The sequence below is a fragment of the Podarcis cretensis genome (genome assembly GCF_951804945.1).
Source record: "Podarcis cretensis genome assembly, chromosome: 1".
Lineage (NCBI taxonomy): Eukaryota > Metazoa > Chordata > Lepidosauria > Squamata > Lacertidae > Podarcis > Podarcis cretensis.
The window spans coordinates 133,278,593-133,301,923 of record NC_137170.1 but is presented as its reverse complement, the minus strand read 5'-3'; the positions used below and the strand labels follow the sequence as shown (position 1 = coordinate 133,301,923).

Genomic DNA, 23,331 nt, shown 5'->3' with positions numbered 1-23,331 from the left:
AAGACAATTTCATCTTGCAAAGCAAGCCCATAGGAAATTCATTTTGCGAAGCACCTCCAAAATGGAAAACCCTTTCGTCTAGCGGGTTTTCCGTCTTGCGAGGCATTCGTCTTGCGGGGCACCACTGTAATAAAATGATTATTATTGTGCAAAAAAAGGAATGATCATGTTGGGCTAAAGCAGTTACTTTGGTATCAGGGCTGGGCATAATAGCCCTCACAAATGGAAGATGATCTAGGGCATGGGTAGGCAAACTAAGGCCCGGGGGCTGGATCCGGCCCATTTGCCTTCTAAATCCAGCCCATGGACAGTCTTGGAATCAGCATGTTTTTACCTGAGTAGAATGTGTGCTTTTATTTAAAATGCATCTCTGGGTTATTTGTGGGGCATAGAAATTCGTTCAATCCGCCCCCCCCCCCCGAAATATAGTCTGCCCCACGCAAGGTCTGAGGGAGAGTCCCCTGCTGAAAAAGTTTGCTGACCCCTGATCTAGGGGCATACATGTCGGATTGCAAATACAGTGGTACCTCGGGTTACATACGCTTCAGGTTACATACGTTTCAGGTTACAGACTCCACTAACCCAGAAATAGTGCTTCGGGTTAAGAACTTTGCTTCAGGATAAGAACAGAAATCGTGCTCCGGCGGCGTGGCGGCAGCAGGAGGCCCCATTAGCTACAGTGGTGCTTCAGGTTAAGAACAGTTTCAGGTTAAGAACGGACCTCGGGAATGAATTAAGTCCTTAACCCGAGGTACCACTGTAGAGGCTCTTACGATGAAATGTTATTCCACTGCATGTAGAAAAGTGGTTTATTAACAGAAAGCTATGCTTGAACCTTTCTCCCTGGCTTTCGGTGTTCAGACGGTTGCTCACATCTGCAACATGAAGGGACACATCTGTTGACAGAAGCAAGCCTTAGTGATTATTACCTTTGGACAGCAAAAGAGGGTGCAGCCATTGAACCTTACTGAATGTCATGTTTTGTTAGGCTTCTATATTGCTGGACCGGGGGGTGGAAGGGGACAAACTTCTCCGGTTCCTTCCCACCTCTTGGGAGATCTCTACCTCCCAGCCCTAATTATGTAAAAGGATGCAACGTCGAATAGTCTGTCTGCCTCGCGGTTTCCTCTTCCACAGCAGCGCTGACCCACACTCATCCTAGGGGCTTGGATTTGCTTGCACAGCTTTGCAAATTGCTAAGCAAGTGTTTCCAGCCGCAGATTAACACGGGGTTATTTGCCTTCTCTCCCTTCTGTCTCCAGTATCATCTGAAAGAAGAAAGTGGTAGGAAAGCGCTCCTGCTGAGCCGAATCCAAAATTTCCATTTCCTTTTGGACTCGGGGGTGACTTCCAGGTATAAGGTAAGGCTTTGGCTCAACACAATTAAACAGCTCTAAGTGTGCTCTAGGGACGCAGGTGGCGCTGTGGGTTAAAGCCTCAGCGCCTAGGGCTTGCCGATCGAAAGGTCGGCGGTTCGAATCCCTGCGGCGGGGTGCGCTCCCGCTGCTCGGTCCCAGCGCCTGCCAACCTAGCAGTTCGAAAGCACCTCCGGGTGCAAGTACATAAATAGGGACCGCTTACCAGCGGGAAGGTAAACGGCGTTTCCGTGTGCGGCTCTGGCTCGCCAGAGCAGCGATGTCACGCTGGCCACGTGACCCGGAAGTGTCTCCGGACAGCGCTGGCCCCCGGCTTCTTGAGTGAGATGGGCGCACAACCCCAGAGTCTGTCAAGACTGGCCCGTACGGGCAGGGGTACCTTTACCTTTACCTAAGTGTGCACTCTCGTCCCCCTTCTTCCTGTTCCTTTTCACCCTATTGCTTTGTCTTCTGTTCTCACGCTCACACATTCTTCTCTTTCGGGCAAGAGTGCTTTGTAAGGTCCAGTCAACACATGCTATAATAATTTTATAATAATAATAAAATTTTATTTATACCCCGCCCTTCCCGGGTGGCGCTGTGGGTTAAACCACAGAGCCTAGGACTTGCCGATCAGAAGGTTAGCGGTTTGAATCCCCGTGACGAGGTGAGTTCCCGTTGCTCGGTCCCTGCTCCTGCCAACCTAGCAGTTCGAAAGCACGTCAAAGTGCAAGTAGATAAATACGGCGGGAAGGTAAACGGCGTTTCCGTGTGCTGCTCTGGTTCGCCAGAAGCGGCTTAGTCATGCTGGCCACGTGACCCGGAAGCTGTACGCCGGCTCCCTCAGCCAATAAAGCGAGATGAGCGCCGCAACCCCAGAGTCGGCCACGACTGGACCTAATGGTCAGAGGTCCCTTTACCTTTTACCTTCCTGGCTCTGGGTGGCTAACAGCAAATATAAAAGATTGATTAAAATGTGACTTAGAAACCGCATAAAACAGCATAAAATACAATATAAAATGCAGCATCAATAGCAATAAAATTCAAAAATTCAGGGGTCATTTGGGGCAGGGGGAAGGAAAAAACCCACCCCAGTCAGCAGACAAGTTAGTCCTACTTGGGCCAGCAAGGAGACCAGGGAAGAATTTAAATGTGGTGTCCCAGAAAGGGTTTCTTCATAGAAGAGGAACGGGAAAAGGGAATAGAGGATCAGGCTAATTCAGATTAAAGGCCAGGCAGAATAGCTCTGTCTTACAGGCCCTGCGGAAGGAGATCAATTCCTGCAGGGCCCTGGTCTCGTGGGACACAGCATTCCACCAGGTTGGAGCCATCACTGAGAAGGCCCTGGCCCTGGTGGGAGGATAGTCTGGCTTCCTTAGGGCCCGGGACCTTTAAGCCGGTATTATTCATGTGACTTAGGGTCCTCTGCGGGGCATACCAGGAGAGGCGGTCCCGTAAGTATTAGGGTCTTAGGCTGCACATGCTAGAGAATGAGGTGCAATTCTGAGGTGGCAGACTGCACCCCACCAGTCAAGGCCGAAGGTGGGGATGCCTTTTGTCTTTTTTTTTTAAAATAATATTTATTCAAGTTTTAAAGGTTACAAAAGGAAAAAAGAAAAGACACCAAATTAAGCAAAAAACAAGACAATACATCACAATAAGTAAAAACCAAAAAAACACAGAAAAATACAAACAATTAAAAAACAAATCAAGCCTTCCCATAACTTATCTTTCATTTGCTTGTTTCCTTGACCTCCTCACACCTCCCTTTTTTGTATTCTAGTTCAGTTAGATATTTCAGCAAATCCTTTCCATCTTTGTTTTTATCCTAATAATTTATCTTAATATACTGTAATTTTACATTCTCTTCTTTCACCAATTAACAATCCATTTTTACTTAGTCCTTTATAACATTTCTGCTAAAACCACATAACTTCATTCCAGCATCCTTCTAACATTCTTTAATTTTACAGTGTTTCTGTAAGTAAACTTTAAATTTCTTCCAATCTTCTTCCACCGACTCTTCTCCCTGGTCTCGTATTCTGCCAGTCATTTCCGCCAGTTCCATGTAGTCCATCACCTTCATCTGCCATTCTTCCCGGGTGGGTAGATCTTGTGTCTTCCAGTACTTTGCAATAAGTATTCTTGCTGCTGTTGTAGCATACATAAAGAAAGTTCTATTCTTCTTTGGCACCAATTGGCCGACCATGCCCAGGAGAAAGGCCTCTGGTTTCTTCAGAAAGGTATATTTAAATACCTTTTTCATTTCATTATAGATCATCTCCCAGAAAGTCTTAATCCTTGGGCACGTCCACCAAAGTGAAAGAATGTACCTTCGGTCTCTTTACATTTCCAACATTTATTGTCAGGCAAATGATAGATTTTTGCAAGCTTGACTGGTGTCATGTACCACCTGTAGATCATTTTCATTAAATTCTCTCTTAAGGCATTACATGCTGTAAATTTCATACCTGTGGTCCATAACTGTTCCCAGTCAGCCATCATAATGTTATGTCCAACATCTTGTGCCGGGGATGCCTTTTATCAATGCACACCCCAATATTCTCTGCAGATCAGAGATTTGCATGAACCATGTCGTTTTAGACTGTACCTAGAGGTTCACCTGTTTAAAGGCTTCCCTATGTTAAAAGTTCCCTGCGGGTAGAATGCTAGCATAGGTGGCACAGAACTGATGTGCTAGTTTTCTCTTGCAAAGAGATTTCTTCTTCTTTGTTTTCATTGGACAAAAGGGGAAATTCACCTGTAGACTGAAGTGGTGCAGTCCGTTCTGCCATATCCACCTCAACCAAAAATAGTAAAATAAATAAATAAATCCTAGTTGCTCCTATAAGAAAATATCAAGGGCATCAAATGTCTCCACCTTTATACAGTGGTCCCTTGGTTCTCAGACGCCTTGGTTCTCAAACAACTTGGAGCCCAAACACTGCAAATTTGGAAGTAGGTGTTGTGGTTTGCGAACTTTTTTCGGAAGCCGAACATGCTCCGTTTTCAGTATTATACTTCCGATTTGAGTGCCACACTTCCGTTATGCTGAGGTCTGTCTGTTTTTGCTATTTATTTTGCGTTTTTGTTTTTACGGCTGTTTTTGTTTTGTTTTTGTGACTGTGTGGAACCCAGTTCAGTTACTGTTTGATTGATTGATTGATTGATTGATTGATTGCGTTTATTCAATGTTTATTGCTTTCATGTTATGGATCACTGGTCTCGTTAGATAGTAAAATTCATGTTAAATTGCTGTTTTAGGGATTTTTTTAAAAGTCTGGAACCGATTTATCCATTTTACATTACTTTCTATGGTAAGGCGCGCCTTGGTTTTGGAATGCTTTGGTTTTGGAACGGACTTCCAGAACGGATTAAGTTTGAGAACCAAGGTACCACTGTATCTGAAGCTACTTCAGATGGTTTACTGAGCATTCATCCTGATTTGTCAGCAGGGAAAGGAGATAATGTTGGACGTTTAATAAGCAGTCATTCTGAAAAAGTTGAGGGAGGTTAGATGACGCTGCATCAGAGCAAATCCTATTTCCACTGAATATTCCCTGCCCCTTTATTCAAAAGCTCTGATCTTTTCAGGGCAGCTTTCTTGTGCAAGACCTCCAAATCTGCTTTAATATAGGGGAAGCCTGGATGTGCTGTGAATCAGGAAGCAAGGCAACACAGCATTTCTCCTCTCCCTCCCCATCTTCCTTTTACCTATTGTCCTCGTTTGCCTGTCATAACAAACAAGAATCCAAGTGTACTGCAGGTCAGGTAGCTGAGGAAGCAGGAAACAGAAGCCACAGCTGCCTTGTCTTCAATTTTAGCGTTGGGTAAAGCTATGTTTTTCCCAGTAGTGATGCTTTTGAATTATGGTGCTGGAGGAGACTCTTGAGAGTCCCATGGACTGCAAGAAGATCAAACCTCTCCATTCTGAAGGAAATCAGCCCTGAGTGCTCACTGGAAGGACAGATCCTGAAGCTGAAGCTCCAAGACTTTGGGCACCTCATGAGAAGAGAAGACTTCCTGGAAAAGACCCTGATGCCGGGAAAGATGGAGGGCACCAGGAGAAGGGGATGACCGAGGACGAGATGGTTGGATAGTGTTCTCGAAGCTACAAACATGAGTCTGAGCAAGCTGCGGGAGGCAGTGGAAGACAGGAGGGCCTGGAGTGCTCTCGGACACAACTAAACGATTAAACAACAACAACAACATCAAAGAGGGTGGGATTTCTGGAAATCAGATTGCAAAACTTTGGCAAAGGAAGGAATGCTTGTTTCCTTAAAAAAAAAATAAAAAAAATCCTTCCATGGAAGAGTAATGAAATCCCCTCTATACAAGATTGGATCCAAAAGCTAACAGAATATGCCGAATTAGATGGTCTATCAGAAAAAATAAAGAATACATCAAAACAGGAATTTGTTTCAAAATGGGAGGTTTTCAAAGAATATCTGAAAAATAAATATAGTAGTTTAAATTTTCAATTTTTTTTTCAAAGAGGGCCAGATTTGATGAAGTGAACATCTGTGAGGGCCGACAAAAGGGCCGGCCAAAGTTGAGCTTTTTATTGGATTGAAGTTGTTGAGCTTTTTTCCGGATTTTACCCCAGGAAATAAACTGCCATGTGGCGGGCCGGATTAGGCCTCCGAAATGGACTTTGGACATGCCTGCTTTCACCAGAGCTTCAGTTTTTGTAGCCTAAAGTAAAAGGATTTGCAAGGGAATTGTGCTCATGTCGAAGAACCAAAAGCCCTTGGCTTCAATATTCTGAATATTTCCCTTCCCACAGAGACCGTTCTGCTGTCCCTGAACTCACCCTGGCTTCCCCACCCAACCTCTGGCTGCCAGCCAGGAACCTTCTTCCAACTCCCGGCCTCTCCCACTGCCAGGACATTTTTTGGCGCCATCATCGATGGCATAATGTTGGCTTGGATAACCTCTTTCCTTCCCTCTGTCACTTAAATCAAGACACCCAACTGGCACGCCTTACCCCACATGACGCACGTGCTCCACTGTGGGCCCGATCCACTGGGAACCTCACTCGGGCAAGCAAATAGGATCCCTTGCACAGCTTCTCTGGACTGCGGATGGGTCTGCACACACCCTGGACATTTGAAGCACATGGGTTCTGCCGAAACAATCCCGGAAACTGTAGTTTAAGGGTGCTGGGAACAGAAGTTCTGTGAAGGGTGAACTACAGCTCCCAGAATTATTGGGTGGAAGCCACGTGCTTTAAATATACGGCGTGGATGTGACCAAAATCAGTATGAAGGGTCAGTGCATGGGATACTTTAAATACTGTATTTTTTGCTCTATAAGACTCACTTTTTCCCTCCTAAAAAGTAAGGGGAAATGTGTGTGCATCTTATGGAGTGAATGCAGGCTGCTCAGCTATCCCAGAAGCCAGAACAGCAAGAGGGATTGCTGCTTTCGCTGCGCAGCGATCCCTCTTGTTGTTCTGGTTCTGAGATTCAGAATATTTTTTTTCTTGTTTTCCTCCTCCAAAAACTAGGTGCATCTTGTGATTTGGTGCGTCTTATAGAGCAAAAAATACGGTATATGGTGTGTACACAGCCGAGGTCTGTGCAGAACATCCTCACATCTGCAGCTATTAACCCTGGGAGACCTAGATTCTACCTCCACGGTTGGAGGCAATAAGTCCCTGAATGCCAGCTGCTGGGGACTGCAGGGAGATGGGGGATGGGGTGGCAGCTGGCCCACCCCAAATCAAGTCAATAAATAAAAATACTTAACTACCAGTAGAAATAATCAGAATATTTGAAACTGAAATGTGCTATGCTTATAGAGTGTGCACAGAAAAACTGCATTGGGTGAAAAGGATGGCTGAAAAGGTTTCTCAGCAAATTGTGCACTTGGGGAAGGGAGCAAGCGAAATTATTGCACACGCTCCCACCATTTATTGCAACCATTTGAAACCCCACCTTTTTTCACTCAAGGCAGTTCACAACGAATAGCAAAAAAATAATAGAAGATCCATAAAAATAAGAAAGCAACGTCAAAAGAGGCTAACCTGTAACACTGACAGTGGAGAAGGCATGTGCAAAGTCCATTTTGGGGGCCCAATCTGGCCCGGTGGTCGGTTTAATCCAGCCCCTGTAGCTCAACAACTTTGGTCGGCCCTCACGCATGTTCACTTCATCAAATCTGGCCCTCTTTGAAAAAAGTTTGGGCCCCCCTGCGGTAGAGGAGAGCACCCAGAGCGGAACAGATTTCACAAGCCAAAAAAGGCCATTCCAATCATATTCTGGTTTGGGGCTTTGCTCTTGCAAAGTCAGCACCCCAGTTCAGCCCAGAAAAAAAATGGTTAGCTAGCTCTGTTATTAAGGATCAGAGCAATATAGTCCGATCTCCAAGCTTGTGCCAAATCCCTGGCAGCTGGAACTGTTATGTACTGAAGTTCTCACCCTGGGCCAGCAGGGGGATACTGTAGATAGTTATGCAAATGAAGGATCGAAAGTGACGTTCAGTGATTGGATAGTTTGTATGCAAATGAAGGATCGAAAGTGACGTTCAGTGATTGGATAGTTTTAGAAAGTTGTCACAGTAACAAGGTACTGGAGCTCTATATAAGCAGGCTGACTGAGCCCTTCAGCTCAGTTCAGTCCTGGCCTCAGAATAAAGAAGAGCTGTTTGAAGATCGCTGTGTCGTCTGATATGTTCGCCCACAACTTAACAGGGACAATCATAGTTTCGGAACTGTTCTTACGGCCAGCCTCACCTAGAGCTCACTGTGCTTTGTAGTTAGTCTTAACCTTGACTTCTTATACAGCAGGTTTCCTCTCCTAACCTTTTACCTGCCGCAGGACCAGTTCCTGTACAGGACTGCATACAGAGGTCATAATGGCACTGAAAATCCATGCAGACATCTCCATGAGCAAGGACAAGTGTCATCCCATTCCTCTTCTGTTCTGGAAGTTTCCAGAAAAATGCATGTAGGGTCTGAGGGGCAGGCAGAGGGCAGCACCGCTCTGGGAGGGAAGAAAAAGCGAGTGGAGCAGAACACAAGGGGCCCTGTTTTGTTTTGTTTAATGCTTTCTGAAAATTTATTTATCGGTGCGTGTTTTTCTTTTTGTAAATCTACCAAAGAATAAAATAAAACCAGGGATTGAATTTAATTCTAAATTATATTCTGGAAACATGGAAGGTTACAAGGGGTAAAAGAAAATAATGGATGTGCCATGCCATATTAGAAGCAAAAAAAAACTTGTTTTGATGGATTGGAAGAGCCGCAAAAAGATTCCATTGAGCACGTGGATTGATAATATGGACAGACTAGTTACCTACGAACGAATTGCATGTCGACGCAAATTAAGAATGGATAAATATGAAGAAATCTGGAAGGAATATTTAAGCGATAAGGCGGACAGTGGTGGGAAGTAGGGGGAGGAGAGGTGGGGAAATATTTTTAAAAAGGTGTAGTCATAGGTATATCAATATTCAAATTTGAATTGTCAAATTGTGCTTTGTTGTTGTTGTTTAGTTGTTTAGTCATGTCCAACTCTTCGTGACCCCGTGGACCAGAGCACGCCAGGCACTCCTGTCTTTCACTGCCTCCCACAGTTTGGTCAAACTCATGTTCGTAGCTTCGAGAACACTGTCCAACCATCTCGTCCTCGGTCGTCCCCTTCTCCTTGTGCCCTCCATCTTTCCCGACATCAGGGTCTTTTCCAGGGAGTCTTCTCTTCTCATGAGGTGGCCCAAGTCTTGGAGCCTCAGCTTCAGGATCTGTCCTTCCAGTGAGCACTCAGGGCTGATTTCCTTAAGAATGGAGAGGTTTGATCTTCTTGCAGTCCATGGGACTCTCAAGAGTCTCCTCCAGCACCATAATTCAAAAGCATCAATTCTTTGGCGATCAGCCTTCTTTATGGTCCAGCTCTCACTTCCATACATCACTACTAGGAAAACCATAGCTTTAACTATACGGACCTTTGTTGGCAAAGTGATGTCTCTGCTTTTTAAGATGCTGTCTAGGTTATTGTGTAATTGTGTTAGTAGTGTTTTTATGGTTTTTGTTGTATGTGCCTTGTGTGGTTGTTGTTTGTATGGAAAAAATGATTAAATAAATTTTAAAAAACACCCCAGGGATAAGGTTTTTTTTCTTCAAGATGGTGGAGGGTCTGTTTGCTGCTCCCCGTTAGTGTTGTAGTGTTGACACTTACCCTTCTTCTGATAAAAAATGCTCTGCAGGGGAGGACCAAGAAGAGAAATGTCCCTATTTTCATCTGAAGAATGTTGAAGGGTATGCAACAAGCTAGGAAAAATGGAATTTGGAAGTTCATTTCAGGAGTGCAGCTCTGTCAAAATGCCTCACGTTTTCCCTTCCATGTTCTGTGTGGCAAGCCTTGGGTTGTGCAAGACAAAGTTTTGAAAAGTAGCCCAGAACTGATTGTTTCTCTCTTGGCTGCAGCATTAGAGAGGGGATCATGTCTTGCTGCCTTTACACTCTCTTTGGGCCTTAAAACATGATGAACCCAGAGACCCTTGGGATACAGAAAGAAGGTTCTGTCTTCACTCTTCAGTGAAGGCAAGAGAGACTCCCGCTGTTCCTGAAGACTCGCCAACTCTTGAACCTCTTCCAAGGTCCACAAGTCCTTTCTATCTGTGATGATCTTTAGTACCTGGAATGGTATGATTGATAGACCAGGAATCTTAGGGGAAGCTTTGGCAGTGCAGTTCAAGTCAGGAAGAAGACTAAGTTGTGCCAATGGAAATTATCTCTAAGAGTGCATGTTTTGAATGGAAGCTGTGTACAGTGGTACCTCTGGTTACGTACTTAATTCGTTTGGAGGGCTGTTCTTGTTGTTGTTTAGTCGTTTAGTTGTGTCCGACTCTACGTGACCCCATGGACCAGAGCACGCCAGGCACTCCTGTCTTCCACTGCCTCCCGCAGTTTGGTCAAACTCATGCTGGTAGCTTCGAGAACACTGTCCAACCATCTCGTCCTCTGTCGTCCCCTTCTCCTTGCGCCCTCCATCTTTCCCAACATCAGGGTCTTTTCCGGGGAGTCTTCTCTTCTCATGAGGTGGCCAAAGTACTGGAACCTCAACTTCAGGATCTGTCCTTCCAGTGAGCACTCAGGGCTGATTTCCTTGAGAATGGATAGGTTAGGTCTGTTCTTAACCTGAAACTGTTCTTAACCTGAAGCACCACTTTAGCTAATGGGGCCTCCTGCTGCCGCCACACCGCTGCCAGAGCACGATTTCTGTTCTCATCCTGAAGCAAAGTTCTTAACCCGAGGTACTACTTCTGGGTTAGCGGAGTCTGTAACCTGAAGCGTATGTAACCTGAAGTGTATGTAACCCTGTAGTTTGATCCTACTGTTGACTTTGGGACTTACACCTAAGTAGACATGCCCAGCGTCAAAGGCTTGCCGTGCAATCCTATTCCTGACATAGCCTGCTTGGAGCAATATAAGACAAAGCTGCTCCCAAATGCCTGGTCCCCACTTCCAAAAGTCCACTCATATCCCATGAAACAGAGTGGGGGGTTGGGGGGGAATTGTTTTTTGGGGGGTACAGGGTGGCTGAGAGTTGCCGCCTTTTAGTGTGTCTCTGGCTTGGCAGCATTCATAACTGAGAATGAGAACTATGCTATATTATGATGCAGCAGGAACATGTTTGATATTGTGTTGTTGTTGTTTAGTCATTTAGTCGTGTCCGACTCTTCGGATTGGCTTCGAATTGGCTATGCGGTAATAAAAAGATATAAAATAAGTAACCGCAGAAAGGAGGGGAGGGAAGTTGAGGGGAAGGTAAATTAGATTTGTAAAGATTTTGTTTTTCTTGTTAAAAATATTTGGAAAAGGTGAAAATTTTAAAAGAAAAAGAAAAAGAAAGCATTTAAGCCTTGCTATTGGGCAGCTATCTTTCCCCCTTTCTAATATCAAACATATCTTTTAATATCAAAGATATCTAATATCTTTTCCAGGGAGAAGACTCCCTGGAAAAGACCCTGATGTTGGGAAAGATGGAGGGCACAAGGAGAAGGGGACGACAGAGGACAAGATGGTTGGACAGTGTTCTCGAAGCTACCAGCATGAGTTTGACCAAACTGCGGGAGGCAGTGGAAGACAGGAGTGCCTGGCGTGCTCTGGTCCATGGGCACATTATATCTTTTAATCACAAATGGAGTACATTCTTTTTCAGAGAATTCTGCGTACTGTTGCTTGTTAAAGGTTGCTGGCAGTTGTAGCTCTTGTGAGGGGTAAACTACAACGGCCGAAATTTTCTCTTTAATTTATCCAAGCATGGTCATGTCGACCTTGGTCTTGCAGTGATTGTAGCATTGCCAGCCTAAGAACAACTTACGAAATACCCTAGCTCTTTCCCAACTCATGAAATGAGGTTGTGTTTTTTGTTTTTTTGTTTTGCATAGTGTGGGGTTCAAATTGTGGGGAGACCAGAGCTCTTGTGTTTTTAACAGCTATACAGAAGGCAGAAGCCCAACAGGCTTAGCGTTTTCCTGTATGGAAATACAGTTACAATGGTACCTCAGGTTAAGTACTTAATTCGTTCCAGAGGTCTGTTCTTAACCTGAAACTGTTCTTAACCTGAAGCACCACTTTAGCTAATGGGGCCTCCCGCTGCCGTAGCACGATTTCTGTTCTCATCCTGAAGCAAAGTTCTTAACCCGAGGTAATATTTCTGGGTTAGTGGAGTCTGTAACCTGAAGCGTATGTAACCCGAGGTACCACAGTATGGGGAAAACGTTGCCTCTCGATACTCTTTCCATCAGACATCTCAATACTTGTGCCTGATTTCTATTTGTGTCCTCCACCTTGATCCACAGATCTGCATATGAAGCAAATGAAAATAGTATGCAAATTTGTGTCTTCTTCTGCGGAAGGCTCAATCCAGTGCAGTCCAGTGTTCTGAGCCCAGAAATCCTGTTGGCAACCCTGCCTTTGGTTTCTGCCTTCTGCGCCCTCTCCGCAGACTTTAGCCTGCTGACTGCCTCTCTTGCCTGTTTCCCTGTTTCCCTATCTTTGCCCCGCTGTTTCAGAATTCAAGGCTAGCCTTGTCTCTGTCCTAAACCTGATTTCACCCCAGGGCTGATCTTTGGAAACTTCCCTCTCCAGCTTACATTCTCCAAACATCATTTGCACCCCAGTAAGTCTAAGACAAGGGACGTGGGTGGCGCTGTGGGTTAAACCACAGAGCCTAGGACTTGCTGATCAGAAGGTTGGCGGTTCGAATCCCTGCGACGGGGTGAGCTCCCGTTGCTCGGTCCTTGCTCCTGCCAACCTAGCAGTTCGAAAGCACATCAAAGTGCAAGTAGATAAATAGGTACCGCTCCTGCGGGAAGGTAAACGGCGTTTCCGTGCACTGCTCTGGTTCGCCGGAAGCGGCTTAGTCATGCTGGCCACATGACCCGGAAGCTGTACGCCGGCTCCCTCGGCCAATAAAGTGAGATGAGCGCCGCAACCCCAGAGTCGGTCATGACTGGACCTAATGGTCAGGGGTCCCTTTACCTTTACCTAAGTCTAAGACAGCAGCAGCAGCCGTTCTATAGGGCCATGCCTATATCTTTATTTAAGCTAGCTCTAAATTAAGTGGGCAAAAAGTCTATTTCCCCGATATATAATATCTTGAAGTCCACAGACAAATATAGTTATTTCCCCTCACATTCCCTTTATATTCACCAAAAACTTCCCTTTCTGCTCAAAATTGCTTTTTAACTGCAGCTGTTTAGAAGACTTCTTCTTGTTTACAATATATATTTTTTTGATGACTCATCTGGGTGGTGCTGTTATTTTGAGCAGAATTCACGCCCCCAAGGGAGAGATGATGACTTGCGTGTATCTCGATTAAATCTGGAACAGAAATATTTTGCAAATGTTGAATTTATCCAGAGCAGGGAGGGACCCAAACAAAATTATTTTAGCCGGGGTTTATTTTCAGCCAGAATTTCCGCCACCTCTCCAGTGGGCACCATTGCCATTTATGAGAGAATGAGGGAGGCATTCGTGGTGAGTTCTGGCACCTCTTTTTCTAGAAAAGGAAAGTGTCTTCTTCAATATGAATGAGAAAGGCCAAATGCAGCTCAATCATTCTTGATGCATGTGTTTAGAGATGAATGGATTGGGGGTGGAGGAACAGATAGATGGAAGGACAGACAAATATGAATGGGTAAAGTGGGGCACGGGTAGCGCTGTGGTCTAAACCACAGAGCCCAGGGCTTGATGATCAGAAGGTTGGTGGTTCGAATCCCCATGACGGGGTGAGCTCCCGTTGCTCGGTCCCTGCTCCTGCCAACCTAGCAGTTCAAAAGCATGTCAAAGTGCAAGTAGATATATAGGTACCACTCTGGTGGGAAGGTAAACGGCGTTTCCGTGCGCTGCTCTGGTTTGCCAGAAGCGGCTTAGTCATGCTGGCCACATGACCTGGAAGCTGTACACCGGCTCCCTCGGCCAATAAAGTGAGATGAGCGCCGCAACCCCAGAGTCGGTCACAACTGGACCTAATGGTCAGGGGTCCCTTTACCTACCAGTCCATCATAGTTGAGAAGGCTGACCAGGTGACCTGCATGACTGCTGAGTGTGCTATCAAGATGCTATCACAGGAATAAAATAACATAAAGGTAAAGGTAAAGGGACCCCTGACCATTAGGTCCAGTCGTGACCAACTCTGAGGTTGCGGCGCTCATCTCGCTTGATTGGCCGAGGGAGCCGGTGTACAGCTTCCAGGTCATGTGGCCAGCATGACTAAGCCGCTTCTGGAGAACCAGAGCAGCGCGTGGAAATGCCATTTACCTTCCCACCGGAGTGGTACCTATTTATCTACTTGCACTTTGACGTGCTTTCAAACTGCTAGGTTGGCAGGAGCAGGGACTGAGCAATGGGAGCTCACCCCGTCACGGGGATTCGAACCGCCGACATTCTGATCGGCAAGTCCTGGGCCCTGTGGTTTAACCCACAGTGCCACCCGCATCCCTTACATAATATAACATGCCCATATATAAATATAAGTATAAAGTTGATAGGTCATTTTAGGATTGATCAAGGGGAAATCTAGAAGGTTCAAGATTATGGGGGCATGGAATCATGAGTCCAACAGCATCTCGTAGCTAAAAGCAGACAGGAACTTACAACAGAAGCAAAGCAAGGCACACCAAGCAGGCTTGGGCAATAGGTCTAAATAGAAAGCTGATGAATGCAAGGGTTTGGGTAAGGGGAGCATGTGACAAATGTCTAAATGAGGAACCAAATTTGCTGATCGAGCTGGAACAGCAAGATGAGGAACTAGGTGAGAGATTATTACCAAGGAGCAGACAAAAATCTGGAGAGCTATTCAGAAAGAGGCACCCCAAATTGGATGGAGATAAAGAAAAGTGATGAAAAATGCTATTGCCCAATAGATGCAAGCAGCAGAGAGATGGGTAAAATCTGGAATGGATGGGACTAAATAACGAAGAGCAGGAAAGAAGCAAGGCCCGCAAGAAATCTTGGTATGTGTTGTTTGTCTTCCGTTGCTTCTTATTCATTCTTTATTCCGACATAGTTATTAAAGCACAATGAGTCTTTGAAATCATTTGAACTTGTCTGATCTATCACGGCTTGGGTCAGAAGGTGAGGAGACTTCAGCAAACTTCATATTTGCTGGGTAGTAAGATGGTGGCGCTGTGGGTTAAACCACAGAACCTAGGACTTGCCGATCAGAAGGTCGGCAGTTCGAATCCCTGCGATGGGGTGAGCTCCCATTGCTCTGTCCCTGCTCCTGCCAACCTAGCAGTTTGAAAGCACATCAAAGTGCAAGTAGATAAATAGGTACCGCTCCGGCGGGAAGGTAAACGGTGTTTCGTGCGCTGCTCTGGTTCACCAGAAGCGGCTTAGTCATGCTGGCCACATGACCCGGAAGCTGTACGCCACCTCCCTCAGCCAATAAAGCGAGATGAGCGCTGCAACCCCAGAGTCGTCTGCGACTGGACCTAATGGTCAGGGGTCCCTTTACCTTTTAAGATCCCTATGGGTGGTTTTGGGTCACATTAAAAAACACCTTGTAAAATAAAAGTCCCATCCAACATCGTTGATGGATGACTTTGAAACCTCCCTCCTGGCTCTCTCCCTTCTTAGGATTCTTAATCTCAAAACTGGATTTCAACTGGGTAGCCGTGCAAGCAGAGAAGCAGAAGGTCGCCTTCTGTAAAGTTCAGCACATGGAGGCCACCCTGATAAAACTCTTACAGTATCTGTGGCTTAGATAGTTTTCTCAGGAGGGTGGCAGAGATCCTCATTCCTAATACATGCTCTGCACAAGCTGTTTACCACAGGCTTCATTCAGAGGTTTCCGTCGCTGCAGAGACTAGTGTAAACACTAAACACCTAGGAATGAAACATTCCCCGCTGTGAACAGAATGAATCTTCAGTTATCTCAAGCTGGGTTTGATCATCAACATTTTTTAACATTAATTTGCAGAATGGCCCCATCAATTGCTCCTATATGCATAATCCAACGTGCTGATCTCGCACATGCTGTTTTCTAAGAACATTTGCACGGTGTGTTTTGATTTCATTAGGAATGAAGTTAATTAAAGTTAATGATGTTGAGTGGCATGTGGAAAATCTCCGTAGAGTGAATCTAGATGCTTGAATGGGATGTGTTGTGTTTTATTTTGTTTGGGCCTGATCTGTGGGCCACACTTAATGCGTTTTGGGTGATGTCTCTGGTGCTCACCTTTTACACTCCAGTCCTAAGCATATTTAATTCCAGTGAGTGCAGAATGCCGCGGCGAGACTCCTTATGGGGTCCTCGCTGCGAGATCACATTCACCCGGTGCTATACCAGCTGCACTGGCTCCCAGTGGAGTACAGGGTCAGGTTTAAGGTGCTGGTTTTAACCTTTAAAGCCCTATACGGCCTAGGACCCTTGTACCTACAGGGCCGCCTCTCCTGGTATGTCCCACGGAGGACCTTACGGTCTTCAAACAAAAACATCTTGGAGGTCCCGGGCCACAGGGAGGTTAGGCTGGCCTCAACCAGAGCCAGGGCTTTTGTGGCTGTGGCTCCGATCTGGTGGAACGCTCTGCCACAAGAGGGACTTGACATCTTTCCGCAGGGCCTGCAAGACAGAGCTGTTCCACCAGGCCTTTGGCTGAGGCACAGTCTGACCCACTCCTTTGGCAATCCTCACAGAACTCTAGCCCAATGGTTGCCATTAATTTGATTATGAATTTATTTTAGAATGAAATGATTTTAGAATGTTTTATTATTTTATTGTTGAGCCCGGCTTTGGCTAGGGAGGGCAGGATATAAATAAATTTATTATTATTATTATTATTATTATTATTATTATTATTATTACTACTACTACTACTAAAAATCCCTTTTCTTTGAATCCAGTATACTTCCAAATGGGCGTGCTTGAGAAACAATTTATTGACTAAAAGGGGAGGTGGTAGTACCAGCCTGTGTTTGCATGCAGGTGTTGAACAGAGCTGTCCTTTACCTCTACAGGTAAAGTGGGAGACTGTCAGAGGTTGATACTCACAATATACAGTGGTACCTCGAGTTACAAACTTAATTCGTTCCGCAGGTCCGTTCTTAACCCAAAACCATTCTTAACCTGAGGCAGGCTTTTGCTAATGGGGCCTCCTGCTGCTGCCGGCGCGCAATTTCCATTCTCATCCTGGGGCAAAGTAGCCAGTGTGGTGTAGTGGTTAAGAGCGGTGGACTCGTAATCTGGTGAACCGGGTTCGCTTCCCCGCTCCTCCACATGCAGCTGCTGGTGACCTTGGGCTGGTCACACTTCTCTGAAGTCTCTCAGCCCCACAGAGTGTTTGTTGTGGGGGAGGAAGGGAAAGGAGAATATTAGCCGCTTTGAGACTCCTTTGGGTAGTGATAAAGCGGGATATCAAATCCAAACTCCTCCTCCTCCTCCTCCTCCTCCTCCTCCTCCTCCTCCTCCTCCTCCTCTTCTTCTTCTTCTTCTTCTTCTTCAACCCGAGGTACTACTTCCAGGTTAGTGGAGTTTGTAACCCGAGGTGTTTGTAACCCGAGGGACCACCGTATTACACTTACAGTCAAATCCCAGTTATGACCTATTCCCTCCCCAATTATGCCTTTTTAACGGGGCTACATTGAGTTTCCCAGAACAATGCTGTCACCCAACCATTCCTACCAAGCTTCCAAATTCTTAATTTGATGATGATTGATGGTGATGTGTTTTCACATGCTGTTGCTTTCTGACATTCCAGTTATGTTTTCCATCCTGCATTCACGCTATTTTCTTTTCTTCGTCTCTGATTTCTGTTTCAGACTTCATTAGCAAAGTGCCCAGCTGGAGCGGCTGACTCAAAACCTTGGACGGACAATAAGTAGCAAAGCTTCTCAGCCATTCTGAAAGGTAGGAAGGCCCTTTCCATATTGCCATTTTTACTTAATTACATTTATTTTTGAAACGTTTTTACTTTTCCAGAGGAGATAACATATAAGAGAAAAAAGAAAGAGGTGATTGCCGTATTTTCACTCTATAAGACGCACCAGACTGCAAGACACACCTAGTTTTTGGAGGAGGAAAACAAGAAAAAAAAAAATTCTGAATCTCAGAAACCAGAACAGCAAGAGGGATCGCTGCGCAGTGAAAGCAGCAATCCCTCTTGCTGCTCTGTTTTCTGGGATAGCTGCGCAGCCTGCATTCGCTCCAGAAGACGCACACACATTTCCCCTTACTTTTTAGGAGGGAAAAAGTGAGTCTTATAGAGCAAAAAATACGGTAATTTGATCATTCTAGGCCAGGGGTCAGCAACCTTTTTCAGCCATGGGTCGGTCCACTGTCCCTCAGACCATGTGGTGGGCCGGACTATATATTTTTTCGGGGGGGGGGAGTGAACGAATTCCTATGCCCCACAAATAACCCAGAGATGCATTTTAAATAAAAGGACACATTCTACTCATGTAAAAATACACTGATTCCCGGACCGTCCGCAGGCCGGATTGAGAAGGCGAATGGGCTTAGGTTGCCTACGTTTGTTCTAGGCAGTAAGGCAAGGAACGTTAGGGATATACAGTGGTGCCCTGCAAGACGAATGCCTCGCAAGATGGAAAAACCCGCTAGACGAAAGGGTTTTCCGTTTTGGAGGTGCTTCACAAGACGAATTTCCTATGGGCTTGCTTCGCAAGACGAAAATGTCTTGCGAGTTCCTGCGGGGTTTTTTTCCTCCCCCCCTTTTTTCTAAGCCGCTAAGCCGCTTATCAGCTGATCCGCTAAGCCGCTTATCAGCTGATCCGCTAAGCCGCTAAGCCGCTAATAGCGCTAAGCCGCTAAGCCGCTAATGGGCTTGCTTCGCAAGATGAAAAAACCGCAAGACGAAGAGACTCGCGGAACGGATTCTTTTCGTCTTGCAAGGCACCACTGTACAGGGCCTTTCCCCATCCAACCCCAAATTTGAACTGTCTTCCCTGACCTGGGCAAAGCACCAGTTACTTATGATCCTGTTGGAGGGCACTGTTAGATCACATCTTGCACAACCATAGTTATCCAACTAGCCCATCCCGACACTGGCCATTTGCACTGATTTGGGTCACATCCACACAATACATTTAAACCACCTGGCTTCACCCAAAGATTCATGGGAATTGTAGTTTACCCCTCACAGAGCTACAATGCCCAGCACCCTTAGTAAACTACAGTTCCCATAATACTTTGAGGGAACCCAAAGTGCTTTAAATGTATGGTGTGGGTGAAACTAAAACACCTCAGTTTGGTCTCAGTTTGGAAAGCAACACTTTGTTGGGTAAAATACTGTATTTTTTGCTCTATAAGACGCACCAGACCACAAGACGCACCTAGTTTTTGGAGGAGGAAAACAAGAAAAAAAAAATTCTGAATCTCAGAAGCCAGAACAGCAAGAGGGATCGCTGTGCAGTGAAAGCAGCAATCCCTCTTACTGTTCTGTTTTCTGGGATAGCTGCGCAGCCTGCATTCGCTCCATAAGACGCACACACATTTCCCCTTACTTTTTAGGAGGGGAAAAGTGAGTCTTATAGAGCAAAAAATACGATAGTTTATGAATTGCTGGGTCTTTGATAGGGACCTATAGCAGATCGATGCTGGCAGGTTGCTATAAAAGGCCATTGCTATGTGCATTCAAGGGGAAATTACAGTGGTGCCTCGCAAGACGAAATTAATCCGTTCCGCGAGTCTCTTCGTCTTGCGGTTTTTTCGTCTTGCAAAGCATGGCTATTAGCGGCTTAGCGGCTATTAAAGGCTTAGCGGCTTAGTGGCTTAGCGGCTTAGCAGCTATTAACGGCTTAGCGGCTTAGCGGCTATTAACGGCTTAGAGGCTTAGCGGCTATTAACGGCTTAGCGGCTCTTAGCAGCTTAGCAGCTTTAAGAAAAAGGAAACAAACTCGCAAGAACTCGCAAGACGTTTCGTCTTGCGAAGCAAGCCCATAGGGAAATTCGTCTTGCGGAACGACTCAAAAAACGGAAAACTCTTTCGTCTTGTGAGGCATTCGTCTTGCGAGGTACTACTGTATTTATTTTGATGGGCACTACTTTTTTCCCTCTTGTTTTCCCCCACTCCACCCCTTTTTTTCACTCCCCTTCCTTTCAGCAAATAGTCAGCAACCGTGGCATCTGCAGATCTCATGGAGTACGAGGACAACTTCACGGAATACTTTGGGACTTACGAAGAGGACGAGCCCCCCGTGTCCCACCTCACCCACGCACAGGTGGCGTCGCTTGTGTTCCACGGCGTGGCTTTTCTCCTGGGAGTGCCTGGCAATGCGATCGTCATCTGGATTATGGGCTTTAAATGGGACAAGACCGTGACTTCCCTCTGGTTCCTCAACCTGGCTATTGCGGACTTCATCTTCGTCCTTTTCCTCCCTCTCTACATCACCTACGTGGCCACGGGCTTCCACTGGCCCTTTGGGAAGTGGCTGTGCAAAGCAAACTCCTTCATTGCTCTCTTCAACATGTTTGCCAGCGTCTTCTTCCTGACAGCCATCAGCCTGGACCGTTACGTCCATCTGATCCACCCTGTCTTCTCCTACCGGCATCGCACTCTCAAGAACACCTTCTTTATGATTGCTTTCATCTGGGTTTTGGCCACGCTCATTGGAAGCCCGGCGCTGTACTTTAGAGATACCCTTACACTACACAACAATGTCACCATTTGCTACAACAACTTCCATCCCACCGACGTCAATCTTATTATCCTCAGACACCATGTTCTGACCTGGGTAAGGTTCATTTGTGGCTACCTCTTTCCTCTGCTGACCATGATTGTTTGTTACTCTCTTCTGATATGCCAAGTGAAGAAAACTGCCATGCTGACGTCCAGCAGGCTCTTCTGGACTGTTCTTGCTGTGGTGGTGGTTTTTTTCGTTTGCTGGACCCCATACCAAATATTCAGCATCCTTGAACTCTCTGCTCACCACGATAACTACTGGCACGACTTGCTCCGCGACGCCATTCCTCTTTCCGTCAGCTTTGCTTTCATCAACAGCTGCCTTAACCCCATTCTTTACGTCCTCCTCAGCAAGAAACTCCAGTCCTGTTTCAGTGTGACGTTTTCAGAACTGGTGAAGCACACCCTCTGGGAAGTCAGCCGGTCTGGGACAGTCAGCGAACAAGTCTGGAATTCTTTGAGTCTACAGCAGGGCGAAGCGTCTGAGCTGGAGACTTCTCTGGGTGAAATCTCTCCCTGACGGGCACTCACTCTGCAATATGCCCACCTTATTAAGATCTAGACATCAGAGGTGTTTGTAACCCAACCGTCACTACACAAAAGTAGCCAAGGTGGTGCTCCCCAAGTGGAACTCCTTTTGCTTTGACCCCATTCAGCTCCCATGAGCTGCATATTTTTTCCAGTAAAACTTCTTTAGTAAAAGGACACAGGTTTTGTAGCCACTGTTATGTCATCCGCATGTTGCGTACAGCCACTCTCCTCATCCTTGACCATTGCCCACGAAGGCAATGATAGAAGCTGGAGGTCTGAATGAGGTCAAAACAGCAGAAGTTCATAAGCAACTTCAATTGCTCGTAGGGTTGCCAAACTTTTAGGCATCCCAAACTCACATGCTTCTGAGGAGCCATCATTAAAATGTTGTGATCTTCATCCCAATGCCATTTAAAGCTTTATCTGCCAATTTCTGCACATCAAGCTACTGTTAAAAGACACAATAGAAGGCCTGATAATCTCCCCATTCCAAATTCAAGCTACTGAGGGAGGAAAGATGTTTGTGCAGGGACTTAGGATCATGGAAGACAGTGTGTGTCATGGAAGGTTCTTATTTTATAGTTCTTCAGTATCAAAACATTGTCCTTCAAGCACTCTAAACAAAGACATTGATTCTCCCTTGAAGTAACCGCATAGGGAAATGTCACACAAAACAACACGCAAATGCACTTTTTGATGTGCTTTTAAAAACATAGTACCTTTGCAATCTTTTAAAGTAGTCAAGTATACTTTATTATATATATTTTTGGCACAGAGCCTTGCTGAACAAAACTGACAATTTCTCTTCCCCTTTGCTTATGGTTTTTTGCTTAGTTTCTGCTGAAGATGTCAAAGATTATATATATTAAATGCAAGGATTCCACTGCTTCCAATGAGGCAGGTTAATCTGTAAGCCTGCTAGCGGGCTTTATCAACATTTTCAGTAAACCTGTCTCCTTAATCCTATAGGTCGTATCCAACAACAGTCCTCCGCAGGGTCAACACATTGGAATTAAGAGGCAGAACTAATTAAACCCATTAATTTCAGTAGGTCTACTCCAAGTAGGACCAGTCCCAGGTATAGAATTTGGCAGAGCAGGACATTTGCACATGAGGTTTCTGGTCCACTGAAATGATTTGCACAGAGACACATTGATCTGGGTATTTTGCACTTCCAGAGGGTTTAGGCAAACAGTTTTGTTCTACAAAAGCAAAGCAATACATTCACTAAGAATGGCTTTCAGAGTTCAAGCCGCTTTACCAGTGCTGATTTCACTTAATCTCACTCAGATATTAGCCTAGTTGCCTAATATTTAGTGGTAACACCACTGTATTCCTTTCAAATTATAGCATACTGCCTGTTCTGACCTTAAATATGGTGGTTTCTTCAGCACTGCCACCCCAGTCAATTGATCCCTCCTTGCCTTTGCTTTATTACTGCACAAGTCTTTTTTTAACACACCTTTTTCTCGGGTTTTTGTTTTCCCCTTAGCTTCATGTGCCCCATCCTGTCTTCCTCTGAGCTCCCTGTCCCTTGCCTTGTCTCCTGAAACGTCTTCCCAGTCTTTCGCATCACCGGAAAGCTACCCTCGCAATGTTTTCATCTACGAAACCCCTCTAGATTAACGTTTCACCTCGAAATCCCAACTTCCCCTCCTCTCACAAACTCTGGATGGAAAACATGCTGACAGCTTTCTCCCCTGAGCAGGGAGGGACGTTTGTGGATGTCATAGCCGCTCAGAAAGGTGTGAGGGGCTTCGCCATTGCAGTAGCGATCCATGAAAGGAGGACAGAATGTATATTTCCAATGGGACTTGTTTGTAAAAGCATGCTTGGATCCTGTTTGTAGAAAACAATTTACATGTGCATTACATTTCTTTGAGACGTATGGTGGAAACTATTTACATTGATGTAGGCTGCAAATGTGTTGCAGCCATATATTTAAAATCATAATATTGCCAAAGCAAGGAAAACAGCATTTGAAATAAATACTTCAGATTAATTTTGTTTGGTTTGGTTTTGACTCATAATGCCATTACAAATGTGGTGAGCTGGGAAGCTTTGCCAGCTGCGTGTGTTTTGGGAAGAGGAGGGAGAAGACTCTATTTTCTGAACCTCTCTGGGTAGGAAATAATGGCGTTTGTATGTATGGCGAAGAATGTGAAATGAGCAAAAGCTTTCTAGATGCTTAATTCCTTGGCCACATTATACTAAATTGCTTTGCTTTCTCGAGCAATCAGCTCTGTACATGTTTTGTGTTCCTTGCCTCTAATAAATGAAAATCTGCCCTTATTTC

At 45.4% G+C, this 23,331-nt stretch overlaps 1 protein-coding gene across 8 annotated transcripts in view; it reads left to right on the top strand.

The window, feature by feature from the left end:
* The window catches only part of CMKLR2 (chemerin chemokine-like receptor 2), a 34,795-nt gene extending 11,758 nt beyond the window's left edge, over positions 1-23,037 (top strand). For 3 of the 8 annotated variants that reach the window (XM_079982175.1, XM_079982176.1, XM_079982177.1), the window contains 3 exons: positions 1,263-1,361; positions 17,626-17,713; positions 19,926-23,037. In XM_079982175.1, coding sequence (XP_079838301.1) covers positions 19,960-21,024 — 1,065 coding nt within the window. In that variant the 5' untranslated portion in view covers positions 1,263-1,361; positions 17,626-17,713; positions 19,926-19,959 and the 3' untranslated portion in view covers positions 21,025-23,037. Of the gene's footprint in view, positions 1-1,262; positions 1,362-13,108; positions 13,342-14,246; positions 14,820-17,625; positions 17,714-19,925 lie in introns of those variants that run through there. The other 5 variants (XM_079982181.1, XM_079982182.1, XM_079982179.1 and 2 more) reach the window with 4 other exon arrangements.
* Positions 23,038-23,331: the final 294 nt, after the last annotated feature.